Raw genomic sequence first — 16,252 nt, 5'->3', positions numbered from 1 at the left:
CAGATAATGAACACGAACAGCAACAACAGTACTCCTTTATTTGCATGTGCCCAAAGATTACATAACTGGTGATAAGATGATTTACAATGCACCCAGACAGGTTATAAATACTTTTCGCCGAACCTTCTCGAAGGGGTCTATCGGCTACAAAACAATCCTAATCTACTCGTTGGCTACAAAATCTTTACCGACGAGAACACCCGGTCGGCTACAGTTTCTACCAACGACATCATCCCCCCCCCCCAAAAGAAAAAGTCGTCTCCGGACGACAATTACAAAATACAATTACAACATTTCCAGGACAAATTAACAAAACAGAATACACTAACTGGTCTCCAAAATGTGTTGCATCTGCAGCCTTTGCAAACACAATACTGTCTCCTTAATCAAGCTGACCTTGATAGCCACTTGTGCTGCTTTCTCTGCTGCCAACTTCTAGGTACCCCGAGCCAAGCGTTGCTGAACTGTCTTCAACTGGATGATCAACTCCTCCCAAGCTCTCTGTGCATCCACCAAGACAGCCTCATGTCAAACACCCACTCCAAGTGCCTCTGGTACACCGACACTCCATGCCTGTAGCAGCTCTAGGTCTCATCAACTGGTCACACTTTCCACGACTAATAACTGCAACGACTGGGGGTCTAGGGGGCAACGCCTCCAGAGAGGTCGAGGGGCAGCACCCTTGCGAGGTCCTGGGGTAGCGCCCCTAGTGCGTTCCTTGTCGCAATATAGGGCAGGGCTGCCCCTCACCGCCAAGACCAAATTAGCACTCCAAAACCCACACAAAACTGCATGGAACACACTTTCTGTCATTTTCTTCCGATTCCACACTCTTTTTGGCAACTGCTTATGTCTACCCTTCCCTTTGGCATCATGCATTACTCATTTTGAACTGTTTCAATCTGTTGTCGTCTTTTTTTTTTGTTGGTCCTACTTCTGCTTGTCCACTGCTGTGCCTCTTTCATCTGTTTTGCCTTTCTAATATGTAGGGTTCCTGTTGCTTTTGCCTTCCCGGGAAGAGGAAATAAGAGAATCTGCGGATGCAAGGAAAAGAAGCCGCGGGCATAGAATATGGAGTGACGGCTAACAAACAACAATCTTAGAAAGAACCTGCGGGAGATTAGCATAACATCATCCCCTGAACAGGGTGCTTATCCACGAAAGAACAAAGTTTGAAACTGTGAATACAATAGGCCGCGGAAAAACAAGGAACACCACGGAACAGGGAAAATAAAGACATCCGCAGGGGACATAACTCAAGGCAGCCCGCAACCACAACACAATCCGTAGAACTATGAAGTCGCCCACGGACAGCAAAGCAAGTGCATGGAATAGAAGGGGACCTGCAAGAGAAATGAAGAGCTGTCCGCGCAAACAAGAGTGAAGCCACCTACAGCCACCCGTCTGCAGAAAAGATAGGACAAAATACCATGCTGGCATCCGCGGAGAGTAGGGTAGAAGTCCGCAAGAATACGAAGAACACCCACGGGAAAAACATTTACAGAAGACAATAGGTATCAGCGGGGGAACAAGAGGATCTACGCAAAGAGAGAAAAGCCACGGATAAACCAACACATCCGCGGGAATAGTTTAGTTGCCAGAACAAACCATGCTATCCGCAGGAAAGTCATCCGCGGGTCAACCCGCGGCCAGCCTCCATGTTGTCTCTTTTTTTCTCTTTTTCTTTTTTGAACAATTTTTTTTTTTTTTTTTTTGAACAATGCAGCACCTCAATTTTGCCTCCAGACTTCACGATTCTACAACGATGAGGGAGTCGTTTGGACTTGGCCATTCTGGAACGACGACGGAGTCTTCTTGGCATGGTACATCTTCAACGTCGACCCGTTGACTACTTGAGGCATTTCTTGCCCGTCTAAGGTCCACAGTTTTATTGCTCCATTGTCACCTACCTCCCGGATCTGGTATGGCCCGACCCACATGACCTTAAACTTTCCTGGTTTATTTCGTCCGTCATACTTCAGCACCAATTGCCCCCGCTAAAACCTATTCAGTTTCAAGTGCTTATCATGCCACGCTTTGTGTCTATTCTGTGTCATCTTCGTGGCCCATTGTGTGTGAGATCGTCGCTCATCTAGAGTATTTCTTTGCTGTCGGCACCCTTCAACTAATTTTATGGTGCGATGTATTCTTTTCTTTTTCTACGGTCCATTCACCATGTACTGGACAGTGGGATCTTTTTTTTTCTAGATTCAGACTGTATGTTATTCCCCTCAGCTTCAGGTGTAACTGCCTTTCCTTCTTCCGCTTTTCTGTATTCCTTCGGACATTCATTTTCCTCTGTTTTCTCACCTTCATCGACCCTTACCATATTACAACTCGAAAACAATTCATAGTCTTCTATCTGCCAATGGAGAAGGCTATTCACTGAGTCTAGGTTGTCGTCATTCGATCCTCCTAGTCTCAATACTCCTTTGTCTGATTCCATTCCCTTCTTTCCTTTGTCGTCACTTTTGCCTTCACTTTCTGAATCTGACGGTGCTGCCTCCTCACCTACCATTTGTGTGTGCAGGTCAATTATGAATCTTTTGCCTCCGCGCTCCATTGATAGGGTATTTCGTTACCAATCATGTTTTACTTTTGTTTGCACCAACCAATTCCATCCCAGAATAGCATCATATCCTTTTTTTTCAATGGAATGAGCACGAAGTCCAATAAAAATGGTTGTGTTCCAATAGTTACTGGTTGCACCCTCAAGGTTCCCAACGGTTTGATCCCGTGCTGGTCTGCTGTGAGCAACGGGAATGTAGGTGGCCACAACATCGGCTTTCTCAACTTCTTCCAGGTATCCTCCGATAACACATTCACGCCGGACCCTTCGTTGACAATTGTGTTTGTTAGAACATTTCCCAAAATCTCCATCTCGACAACTGCCAGATGCCTTCTTGTTGTGAGTGCCAGAAGCATTGGGTCTGTTACCGTCGTTCCACTATTGTCCCTTCCAGTTTCCTCGTTGCTTTAAAAAATGGTGTAGAATTTAGAATGGTCGTTCGTAATTGGGGCATTATGAGAAGGTCACTTAATTTGATCGGGACTTCCATTTGCATCACCTGCTTTACTATGTTTTGCTCGGCGCAATTCCTTGTTGAGGTGCCAGTAGTGTCCTTCAATTGAGATGTCTCTGCCTGTGATGCCTTTTCAATTTCTGCCCGCGCTTCCCCCAATTTCCTCTTTTCTTCCGCTGGGTCCGGGTATACCTTTGCTTGCCTTCGTGTAATTGCCAGAACCTCCTCTTTGTTCGTCCCAACAGTGATCAAATTTACTCTGGATTTTGGGCACTTGGCATCTTCATGGTCGTCGGGTCCACACCATCTGCATAATAATTTCGCTGTGTTTGCCATTGTACAATCTCGCGCGAAATGACCCCACAAATTACATGCTCGACATTGAACGATCAGCCGTCCGTTTGCATCATACTGGATTCGACTTCGACTGCCATTGTTATTGTTGTTTTGCCCTCTGCTATTATTTTTGTACCCACCTGAAGTGACACCATCAATATTTGCATTTCCGTTCCCTCCTGACGCGGAAGCTGCCTGTGTCAGGAGCACTTGTTGATGTCTTCTGGTTTTCATATTGAAGGGGCATTCTTTTGTGGAATGTCCCATGATTTGACAGATGTCGCAGAATTGGTTCTTTGGACAGGACCCTTTAGTATGACCTTCTGTCTTACATTCCGTGCACCACAGCTCACTTCCCTTTGTCTCCTTTTGCATGTTTTTAAATTCCTTCATCATATGGATCATGTCCTTTTGTAGGGCGCAGACCTTCTTGCTACTATTTTCATCATCACTACTATCCTCTCCCGAGGATGCGTCGTCATCTGAGTCGGAGGAACTATTCTTCTTCTTCTTTTTCATCCTCTGCTTGCTTTCCAAGTTCATCGCTCTATTGTATACTTTTGTGTATGACGACGGCAGTACAATTTTCATCTTCTTTCGCAACTTCGGGCGTAAGCCTTCCACGAACCATCTTTTCTGCAGTCCGTTTGTCGGCTTATTTTCCATTTTACTTATTAAATCTTTTAATTTCCTAGCGTAGACGCGGACAGTTTCATTCTTCCCTTGCTTCGTATTGTATATCTTTGCTACAATTTCGTTGTTGTCGCAGAGTAGTTGAAATTCCGCTGTAAACTCCTTGAGGTTATCTTAAGTGGTTAAGTTCTGGGGATCTGCATTGGCGAACCAGTCAATTGCAACACCCCGTAGGGTTGCTGAAAACTGCCGAACCCATTCGTTTGTATCAGTTATGCCATTTGCCCTCCAAATCGTTTTGCATGTTTTATAGTGTCAGATGGGATCGGGCGTACCATCGCCATCGAACTTCGGCAACCTTTCTTTTGGTCCTGCCATCACTACTGGATTTTGTGCACAAGTGTTATTCGGTCCTACAACATTGGCACTGTTCACTCCCACACCGGCGATCTGCAATCCCACACCGGCGGTCTGCACTCCCACATTGGCGGACTGTTCTCCCACACCGACAGTTTGCATTCCCACATCGGCGGATTGTTCTCCCCACACCGGTGATCTGCAATCCCACACCAGCAGTCTGCACTCCCACACCGGTGAATTGTTCTCCCACACTGGCGCTCTGCACTCCCACACTGGCGGTCACATCAGCTACGAACTTTTGTAAGAAAGATCTTCTGAAGTTGTTCCTTCCAGAAGTGTATCTTGGACGAAAAGTTCACTCCACGCTCTTGCTCCCTTGGCACTCCGAGCCGTGCGAGTTGATTCTCTTCCGTTTGGACTCTCTTCCCTCGGCGAATACAAATTCAAAAACTCCTCCCTTGCTTCTACCAACTCCACCCGCCGTCGAGTCTCCTCCAACAATTCTTCCGCGCTTCTGTGTCTGTTGGCAATCTTCTGGAACCTCCTTCTGCGTTCGGCTTGCTGTGCCAAAATTAAATTTTCTTGTGCAGTACGTATTCCATCTTTTCCCTTTAGCTTATTTCAATCCTTGTTAAGCTGATTTGGGATTAAGCTTCATTCCTCCCTCCTTCCAGGTTCATAGGGCAACAGCGCCAAATGTTTACCGTATAGGTTAATTAAGAAATGCACACAGATAATGAACATGAACAGCAACAATAGTACTCCTTTATTCAAATATGCCCAGAGATTACATAACTGGTGATAAGATGATTTACAATGCACCCAGACGGATTATAAATACTTTTTGTCGAACTTTCTCGAAGGGGTTCGTCGGCTACAAAACAATCCTAATCTACCCGTTGCTTACAAAATTTTTACCGACGACAACACCTTGTTGACTACAGTTTCTATTGATGACAAGCGAGCAGCGCGAAATCACACAATGGGTGACTGTAATGACCCTGCTCAAATCTGATTTAAAACTTCTGATATTTGGCCTTGGTAATTTTGTCAAACACTTCTTATACAAGGGTCATATGACTGATATAAAATTTCAGTTTGCTTTTATGGCTCTTTCCTTCATTTAGCATTAATAAGAATGCTTGCAAGAAGACTCTGAATTGTCTAAACAACGACCTAACATGAATGTGCAACTTATTTTGACAATACTCAATGCATATATGTGATTGAAATTACTTGCAATATGCAGCTAAGCAACTAGTAATTGTGACAAACACTTGGGATGCAACCTCTGATGGCGTTAATGCACTTATAGCCTAATGGCATTAATACAAACACTTGGTATGCAGAATTATAACATTATTTATGCCAAAAAGAGAACCTACAGTCAATTGACATTTTGTCAAACAATTGGCATGCAAACTAATAAGCTGATCATGAATGATAAATATATATTCAATTACACTCTATTAGACCAGAAAATTATGTCTCCTTTATTGCACATAAAATGTTAACTACAATGCTAGTATGAAATGGCCAAGACTTTTGGCTTACATCCGCAAGAATAATGCTTAAATCTGTTACAACTTTCACCTACAACCTTACCTTTTAAAATGCATCTAAATGATAAGAACCATGCATGTAATATCCAAAGGAACTTGATTGTAGATGGTTGTAATAATTTTCTCCAATGCTGCCTTTCTATTTTGTTTTTTCCGATCTACTTTTTCACTTGCTTTTTTTGGATCTGCTTTTTCGCTTTGCTTTCTCAGACTGCTTTTCCGGATCTGCTTTTTCGGACTGCTTTTTTCGGATCTTCTTTTTCAGACTGCTTTTTGGGATCTATTTTTTTGCTTTGCTTTTTTGAACAGCTTTTTTGGACTGCTTCCAGAAACTCAAACCCTCAGGTAGTTTGAGTATGCAAATTAAGCTCAACTTGAAATGGCTGAATACCACTTCCAAAGTGCAACCCTTCAGAAGGTCTTTCACTTCCTCAGTTATGCAATCTCTTGAGAGGTATCGTTCTCAAGGATTATGCTGAATATTTGCAGACCTGGATGGTGCCACAAATGCTCAAAGAGAATGGTAGTAGAATCATCAATTCTCGTCTATCCAAATGAGAGGCCAAGCCCTCTATTTATTTACTTTTCTAAGAAGTTACTAAGGACTTCTAGAAGCATCCTTTTCTAAGAAGTTACTAAGGACTTCTAGAAGCATCCTTTTCTAAGAAGTTACTAAGAACTTCTAGAAACATCCATTATAAAATCTCATTATAATGCACTTTTATAATAAATAACTTCATAAAACATGCAACTCAACTTAGAATTATAACATGTAGGCCCCGTATAAAAATGATAATAAAATATAAATAAAATAATATCTCCAAGAGCATAATGAGCCATCCAATCACCAAATAAACACCAAAATGACTCATCAATCCCATCTGCCTACGAGAGTTCGTGATAGACTGATTTGGCATGCAAAACGATGCCAGCCAAAACGGGGACATTACAGTGACGGAAACACAATGTTGCACAAATACAGAATATTGATTAAATCTACACAACAAGAGAGACTTGAATGTGAATAAGGATTTCTAGAAGATAATGCTTTGATTTGCCTAATCCAAGCGAAGTAACACATGCACCAACATAATAAGGTGAGGGTTGAATCGCACCAAAACCGCACAAGCCAAATAGGGAAGGTCTTTCACTTCCGAAATGGTGAATTATAGAGAATTATAAACAGGAGTTCACAGTATAGAGAAATAGAATCCAAAGCATGCCTACAACCTTTTTACAAGCTGTGCTTAAATACCCATCAGGAGAACCTTTTCGAGGGTGTACAAAGATAGCCGACAGTGACACAAACTATGAAAACAAAATAAAAAATGGGTCCGAGATAAAATAAATCAATCGGCCCGTTACAAAGATTAATTTATTATTTGTTTTATAATGGGAATACTACAGTCCTTCCGTCCCAAAATTTGCTTATCCTCAAGCAAGTGCAAAGCCGGGTGCTGTAGGATGTGCTCGCCTTCCCACGTTGCGTCGTCCAGCGGTAGGTGTCGGCCATGTACCGAGTATTCTTTCATAGTGCGGTTCTGTACGGTCTTTTCACGTACTTCAAGGATCTCGATAGGTTCTAGAATGAGTTTTCTTTCATTGAGTGGTGGAAGGTCGGTAGCAACTGTGACGTTTTGCCCTATGGCTTTTTTCAGACACGAAACATGGAAGACATTATGAATGTGACTCCCCTCTGGAAGTTCAAGTTCGTACGCTACCTCACCAATGCGACGGACCATGTGATAGGGACCATAAAATCGTGGCTTCAATTTCTCCTTTCCTGTTCCCTTTAATGAAGATTGTTGGTATGGCTGGAGTCGGAGATAGACCATATCCCCCACTTCAAAACTCCTCTCTATCCGATGTCTGTCAGCGTACATCTTCTATTGATTTTGTGCCTGCTGTAGGTTTTCTTTCAAACTCCTTAGTATGTCTTGCCCCTCCTGAAGCTAGTCCCTCGCCCTTGGAGTGCGACTGTCACCTAGAACTATGTCGATGAAGGAGAGGGGTTTGTACCTGTACGGAGCTTTGAATGGCGCTTTCCCAATAGACATGTGATACATGGTATTGTAGCAATATTCCCCTAGATGGATCCATTTTACCCATGCTCGTTGTTGTGCCGAGATGTAGTTCCGAAGGTAGCCTTTGAGCCATTTGTTCACAATCTCGGTTTGACCGTCCATCTGCTAGTGGTAACTCGTGCTTGGTGATAATTCTGTCCCTACCATCCGAAACAATTCTGTCCAGAAGATACTGACGAATCGTCCATCCCGATCACTGACGATGTTTTGGGGTAACCCGTGCAAGTGAAAGACTTATCTAAAAAACAAATTGGCAACTTGTGTAGCTTGGAGATCCAAGGGGATGGCGAAGAAATATGCATACTTTGTCAACTTGTCAACCACCACGAAGATACAGTCCTTTTTGTTCACCTTGGGAAGACCTGTTATGAATTCCATTGATATACTTTCCCACTTTTGTTCGGGAATTGGCAAAGGCTGTAGCAACCCGATAGGAAGAGTGTGTTCGGACTTGTTCTGTTGACAAACCGTACATTCTCTTACATGCTGCAACACGTCCCCTTTCAGTCACTTCCATGAAAACCTCTTGCGAAGACTTCTGTAAGTTTTACGGAAATCGGGGTTTCCAGCTAGAGGTGAGTCGTGTACTTCCTTCAAGATCTGCTTTAGTTTGGATTCTGGCACCAGGTATATCTGGTCTTTATAGTAGATGATATCATTCAACACTTTGTACCGATCATCGTGGATGTGGCCATCCATTATTTCACAAGCAAATGTATTCTTGAAATATTCCACTAACAGTTGTGCCTTCCAGTCAGCTGAAATCTGGTCTAGCGAGTAGATGGTGGGTTTTCTGGACAAGGCATCTGTAACAACATTGTTCTTCCCTTTTACATAGTCAATGTCGAAATCAAAAGAGTGAATTTTGCTTACCCATTTTTGTTGCCATTTGTTGAAGTCTCGCTGCTCCAGGATATATTTCAGACTGTTGTTATCCATATGGATGACAAACTTGACATTTACCAGATACTGCCGGAACTTGGTTAGTGTATGTACAATGGCCAACATTTCTTTGTCGTAGATGGAATATAGGCATTTTGTTGGTGTAAGGTTCCTGCTCTCATAGGTGATGGGGTGTTTATCCTGCATCAGAACCGCTCCAATGCCTTCCCCGGACACGTCGCACTCTAAAATGAGCAGTCGGGTGAAATTGGGCCGTGCAAGTATGGGACAAGTGCTCATGGCCCTTTTCAGCTTATCAAAGGTGAGTTGTGCCTCTTCGTTCCACTGGAATGACCCCTTCGTCAGATTCATTAAAGGTGCGCTGAGCTGAGAGAATCCTTTAACAAACCTCTTGTAGTAACTACACAGTCTGAAGAATCCTCCCAAATCCGTGAGTGATTTTGGGGAGGCTAGTTGAGGATAGCCTGAATCTTCTCCTGATGCACTTGAACCCCGTATTTACTGACATGTCCCAAGTACAATATTTTTGTCATACCAAATTCACATTTGGACTGCTTGGTGAATAGGGATTGTTCCTACATGATACTCAGAACTTCATTCAGATGCTTCAGGTGCTCTTCCCATGTCTTGCTATAAATAAGATCATTAAAGAATGCCAATTGATACTTACACAATTGTTTGTTGAAGATGCGATTCATGCATGATTGAAAGGTAGTAGGTGCCTTGGTCAATTTGAATGACATGACCAGGAACTCATAATGTCTATAGTGGTAGCGGAAAGCCGTTTTCTCCACATCTTCTTCCCTCATTTGGATCTGATGGTATCCAGAACGAAGATCTATTTTTGAAAAATAGATCGCACCATGCAGTTCATCCAGCAGCTCATCTATCTTTGGAATGGGATGCCTATTCTTTATTGTTTTCTTGTTCAACGTGCGGTAGTCCACACACATACGCATTGTCTCATTCTTCTTTCGGACCAACACCACAGATGATGCGAATGGGCTGAAACTGGGACAGATCCATCCTTTCTCTAGCAATTCCTGAATTGTCCTTTCGATCTCATCTTTGAATTTCTTGGGGTGGTGGTACGGTGTGGTTATGACCAACTTTTTCCTTGTTTCCAACTCGATAGTGTGTTCAAACCCTCAGTGCGGTGGTATGCAAGGAGGAATATCCACGAAAACCTTTTCATGTCTACTTAAAATATCTTGGAGCTCATCATCCTGTGGAGGTGTTGTTTGCCCTTTTATAGGTTTCGCCGAGATGAAACAATGCGTAGCCGACACAACGTCATCGTGCCAAAAGATTGCCTCCATCTGATGTGTAGAAACTTCCTTCGGACCTTCATTCACCATTCCTTGGAGGACGACTTTCTTTCCGTCAACCACAAAAGTGAAGTCCATTTGTTTGAAACTCTGGGTGTATTCATCAAGGGTCTCCATCCACTGTATGCCAAGAATAACTTCCGTGTCAGCCAGGTCCACTATGAAGATGTCCTCAGTTACTGTGTGATTCGCCATTGTGATGCTTAGTTGAGGAACAAGGTGCGTGTAGGGCAGGAAAGTCCCTCTGGCTACTTTCACCTGAAGGCCTGCGTGCTCTTCCGTAGGGAGACTTCTTCGCTTTACCAAGGATGAGTTTATGAAATTCAAAGTAGCTCCGCTATCCAACATCACCGTAACCCTTTGTCCTTGAAGGGTATCTCGTACACAGAAAACTGTGCACCTCGGACTGCCAGCCAATGCAATGGATCCTCCACATTGTACCAAGGTGGCGATTCTCTTCGTATGGTTTAAACTATCCATGTTGGTGTCAATGTTAGGTTGGTTATCTTCGACCAGCATTTCTTCCTGTTCATGTTTGTCCTCATTATCGGACACGACCTCGATGTAATGGATCTTCCCCTTCCCGAGGCATCGGTGGCCAGGCTCCCAAGGCCCGTTGCAATTGAAACACAATTTCTTCCTTTGGAGTTCCTGTCGGGTGGCTTCATCCAACGACAGCTTCTTGGGTGGAGGTTTGTCCCTTGGAAACATCAGCGGTTTTGAATGTAACTTCGAGAGGATGAGGATGATACTGATGACGATGCCATACTTCTTGCCTTACTGATTGCTTCCGACAGGGTAGATGGATTGAATCCCTTTACCCAACCTTTCAACTGTTTTGTCAGTCTGTCTATGAAGAGCACAACCGGCCTTCTTTTAGAAATGTCTGTGACCAAAACAGATTTTGAAATTCTGCAATGAACTGATCTACTGATCTTGTTTGCCTCAGTTGCATCAAATCCTTGAAATTGAGCTTGGGATCTTTTCCATCAAATAGTTCAATCAATCTCTCTGTGAATTCTGCATAAGTCTTTATTTGGTCATGCCCTAATATGATGGTGCCATGGTGCCACTATTCGTGCGCAACTCCTTCCAAGTGTAATGCGAAAAATTTGATTGCTTCTTCTTCTGGTGTAGGATTCAACTAGAAGTAGGTATCGGCTTTCATAACCCACGCTTGCACTGATATGGAACCCGATCCGTCAAATGGCGACAGATTTACCTTACTCAACTTTCTCTTGAGATCATCGTTAAAGTATCCTTTGTTTCCGCCTCCCGAATATCTCATTCTCAGATTTGTGTAATCTTTGTATGATATATCTTCTTCAAGGTTTGCATTCTTTCATTCTTCTCTCATCACTTCGAAGGTTGGTTGTCTCCATTCATGTTGTGCCTCCGTCTGTGGCGGAAAAGTCGGCATGGAAGGTCGAGAGCGTGCTGGTTGAGGGTTTGATTTACTGGTTATCGAGTCCGCGCTGTGACCATTTTGTTCTATAGATATTTTGCTCTCCACCAACTTCTTGAGAGTTTCTTCCATGAGTCACTACGTATCAGTGATCTGTGCCTGATTCCTAGCAAGTTCCCTCAGAAGAGCCACAAGTTTGGCAACAGTTGGTTCCTGTTCGTCCGCCATTTGATCAACGAAATGTGCCCTTTTCCGGCTATAAACTCTCATTCATTGTCCACAGGCTAGCAGGATCAAAGCGATCTGATACCACTGTAGTGTTCCGGCAATACTCCAGGCGAGTAGCCATACGAAAGATGACTGAGGAGATGTATGGCAGAATTGGAGAGCAAAATGGAGGGCCGTACAAAAGAAATTTGCTAGCTGTATAGGGGTCTAAGTGGCCGTATGGAGGGGCAGGTGAATTGAAGCTGTACGGGATTTTGTCAGTCCATACGGTGACCTAGCAAGCAGGCCGTATGCTGAACTAGCCATATGGTACACAGTCTGTATGATGGTGATGCCCAACAGGGGTTCGTACTGGAGGTGTTGTATAGCAAGGGAAAGTTGTACGGTGGCTTTAATAAAGTCGTACGGTTATTGTAGCAGACCGTACGATGGCTCAAATGGAGAATTTGAAGGCCAAAGCCGTATAAGGAGGTGAAAAGACAGTGTGGACAGATGAATCGGTGAGAGCGAGCAGCGCAGAATCACACAATGGGCGACGGAAACACAATGTTGCACAAACGTAGAATTTTGATTAAATCTACACAACAAGAGAGACTCGAATGTGAAGAAGGATTTTTAGAAGATAATGCTCCGATTTGCTAGATCTAAGCAAAGTAACACATGCACCAAGGGAATAGGGCGAGGGTTGAATCCCACCGAAACTACACAAGCCAAATAGGGAAGGTCTTTCACTTTTGAAATGGCGAATTACAGAGAACCCTAAAGTAGTATAGAGAAATAGAATCCAAAGCATGCCTATAGACTTCCTACAAGTCGTGCTTAAATACCCATTAAGAGAACCTTTCGGACGGCGTACAAAGATAGTCGAGAGTGACAAACTACGAAAAAATAAAAAATGGGTCTGAGATAAAATAAATCAATCGGCCCGTTACAAAGATTAATTTATTATTTATTTTATAACGGGAACATTACAGACAAAGACAAGTAGCCAATTCAGAAAAAACCTCCATTGTATGAAGACTCTCGGTAAGAGCTCTGGAGGAAAAAGATTTGTTTCACATGCAAGGAACCATGGGGACCATGTCATCATTGCCTTGGGAAGATAAGATTCATTACATTGAGGTGTTTCTTGATGATGACGAAGGACAAGGACCTACAGTGACTAGTGAAGAAATTAACCAGCAGGATATACTAAACACCTTGATACAAAAGGAGGTTCCATTGCTACCCTCACTGCAATGGCTGGATGTAGTATCTTCAGGGTTTGTGGCACACTTCATTGGAAACGAGTCACAGTCATGATTGATAGTGGCACCACACTCAGTTTCATCAATTCATCTTTGGTCACTAGTAAGGGCTTGAATGCAGTAGAGGATGGAGGATTTGAGGTTAAGGTTGTTGGAGGAACCTTGTTACCTTGCAATCATATGATCCCATGGCTAAAAATTTCCATGGGAAACTATACCTTGACAGATGATTTCTTTGTCATAGATTTGGTTGATACTAATATCATATTAGGCATCCAGTGGATGGAGACCGTTGACCAGTACACCCAAAGTTTCAAGAGGATGGACTTTTCATTTGAGTCGAATGGCAAGAAGGTGCTGCTAATAGGAATGCCAAATAAAGCATCAAGGGAAGTCACAATCAAGAGGATGAAGGCCATTTTTAAACATGATATGATCCCAAATGTTTCAAGTAAAAACATAACAATGAGCACTTTGCCCCATCCCTTGGATAATTGACACGCCCATCTATCGGTCGAGTTCTCCAAGAACACTTTTGCATGTCAATTGATGGATGACTATGTACAGGATGAAAGATACCAAGTTATTGATAATATCATTTACTACGGCGATAAGATCTACTTGGTACCTCACACGAAATTGAAGAAGCTGATTACAAAAAGTTTCCAAGAATCATATTTGCATTTGCTCGAGGACAAGCAAATTTCGGGAATGGAAGGACTGTAATGTTCCCGTCATAAAATAAATATTTCATCAAACCTTTATTAATGGGCCGATCGATTTAGTATATCTTGGAGATATTTTTATTTAATTGTTTTCGTAGGTTTGGCCATCGGCTATTTTTGTAAACCGTCGAGAAGTTTCTTCGAAGGGTATTTAAGCACATGTAGGTAGTAGTAGGTATGTGATTTGGGATTATTTCTTTGTATTGTTGGATTTCAGTATTGTTTGCCATTTCGGAAGTGAAAGACCTTCCCTACTTGGCTTTCCTGTTTCGGTTGGAATCAACCCTCACCTTATTCCGTCCATTGTACTTCTTTGCTTCGGATTTGGCAAATCCGGAACACCAATTTTATGTGGAATATATATTTGTATCTATTGGTTATTATCTTAATATACTTTGGTGTTTTTTATTACTAATTCCTTGATGTTGTCAATTCCATCTTGGGGATGTAGCGTAACGAATCGGAAGAACAACACTACACTGCATCACCTCTGTTATTATACGGCTTCTTACCATTCTCCCCATTTACAACACCATCTTCTCCAAACTGTACGACCTCTAGGCACCACTGTACAGTCTTCCAATCACCCAGTATGCCCTTCCCACTCCTCAATGTACGACCCTTTCTACCAACCATACGGCTTCCTTGTCCCAACCGTATGGTTTTCCCAGATCAATCATATGACCTCCCAACTTCAATTGTACGACCTCTATAGTCTTCACCGTATGGCCAAGGAGCTCTACCATACAGCTCAGACACTCTCCCTCCAGGTCATAGATTGCCTCTAGTTTGATGCCCTCTAACTGAGGCGAAATTGGGTATATAGAGGATCCACGTCTTCACTACGGGGAATGAAACATTACAGACCATGTGAAAGTAAATATTCTCTTCTTAATTTCTTAGTTTCGTATGGCATATATAATGATGATAATTTATGGTTATGTCAAAACCAAGATGAGAAATATACTTGAAAAGAGGACAAATAGAGTCATTCAACTTATATAACATGCCCATGCTTGTCGTAAATGATTAATTGCATTTGACAAGTAATTCACATACAAGATTAAGTCATAAATCCTATTTCAATAAGTGACAGTGTACAGTTTAACATTATGCCTGTAATTTTGAACAACATTGATGGCAACACTCATGAAAAACCACTAACAAAAATACAAAAATAATGAAATATAATATAAAAAGAAAAATTATGTCTTGCTTCCCTGGATCGCCAAGATGTTATAGCTTAGGAATTTACAACTTTTGGAAGTTATTGGTTGAAGCTGTCCTTGATCTTATGCCAACGTAATGATATACATACACGCAACAAATGCTCGTGACTTGAAAAACATTGAATGCCTTACTCTAGTCTTTCCTAATCTTGAAAGTCCATGGAAAGTGAATGCATTTATTAATGATAGTTAGAGTTTAAATTATCAGTTGCCTTTCGTGAACCATCGATGGTAACCATTGCTAAAGATAAAGTATCATTGCAATTAATCTATTGTGAACAAATTTTTGGATAACTATAAAACATTTTAATTGTGCTTACTTTCTTGTATGCATAGCATCAGTTGCTGTTCAAGAATATTGCCTAGTTGCGAGTTTTGACCATATTAACATTATCATATTGAGCTATTCATTTGATTAGAAACCTTAACTTTTGCCTAGCATAGATCATCCTCAAAGATTCCACTCAATTGTTCCGTTAATGTCTGGTCATAATATTCAGTAGTCGAGTGTAAACCTTAAATATGTGCACTACATAGACTGTCCTTGGGGATCCCATTGAATCATACAAATTTTTCTTTAAATTTCCATTTAACTGCAAACTACGAAAATAGATTGGGTGGTCAAATCTAGTACTTTCAGTGTTTATCCAACACAAAAGTCCGGAAATTTAAATCAATACTTATCTTGTCGAAGACTTCTTGTTGTTCCCATCCTACGAAAAGGCATATTCTTCCTTTAGAAGTCATCCACAACAAATTATACTGCCCCCATGGCTTCTTGTTAATAGCTTATGCCTTTTTATCTTACTCTTATAAGCATTTTATTTGATGCTCTGAGTGTAAATAACTGGTTACAGAATCGCATGAATGCAGGTTATCAATGAAAGAGCTTCTTGAGATCAAGCACCCAACTGCTTGGATTGAATTTGAGAAAGGCATCATTACTGAGGTAAGCAACAATAATCTTGATGTCTTCTTTGTTTCTTGTCATAATGAGGCCATACAACATTGTTCGGACTAATATAGGTTTTTATTTCTGCCATCCTGTCTTCTTAAATTTTTTGCACTACTACTCAAATACCTCTTTTTCACTCATTGAGTATGGCTTCTGCTGTTTTGGTGTGGATGATGCCTCTTTATGCATTTGAAATACTGAAAAAACTGCTTTTATTCTTCTATTTTCGGTTGT

The 16,252-nt window shown here is 42.0% G+C and overlaps 1 protein-coding gene across 3 annotated transcripts in view; it reads left to right on the top strand.

The window, feature by feature from the left end:
* FHY1 (Haloacid dehalogenase-like hydrolase (HAD) superfamily protein) overlaps nucleotides 1-16,252 on the top strand; it is a 190,296-nt gene that overhangs the window by 26,940 nt on the left and 147,104 nt on the right. For all 3 annotated transcript variants that reach the window (XM_089791784.1, XM_089791782.1, XM_089791785.1), the window contains exon 2: nucleotides 15,937-16,012. In XM_089791784.1, coding sequence (XP_089647910.1) covers nucleotides 15,937-16,012 — 76 coding nt within the window. The remainder of the gene's footprint in view (nucleotides 1-15,936; nucleotides 16,013-16,252) is intronic.

Source organism: Cupressus sempervirens, chromosome 7 (genome assembly GCF_028749045.1).
Source record: "Cupressus sempervirens isolate cs-2001-9-10 chromosome 7, ASM2874904v1, whole genome shotgun sequence".
Lineage (NCBI taxonomy): Eukaryota > Viridiplantae > Streptophyta > Pinopsida > Cupressales > Cupressaceae > Cupressus > Cupressus sempervirens.
This window is presented reverse-complemented; position numbering and strand designations above follow the sequence as displayed.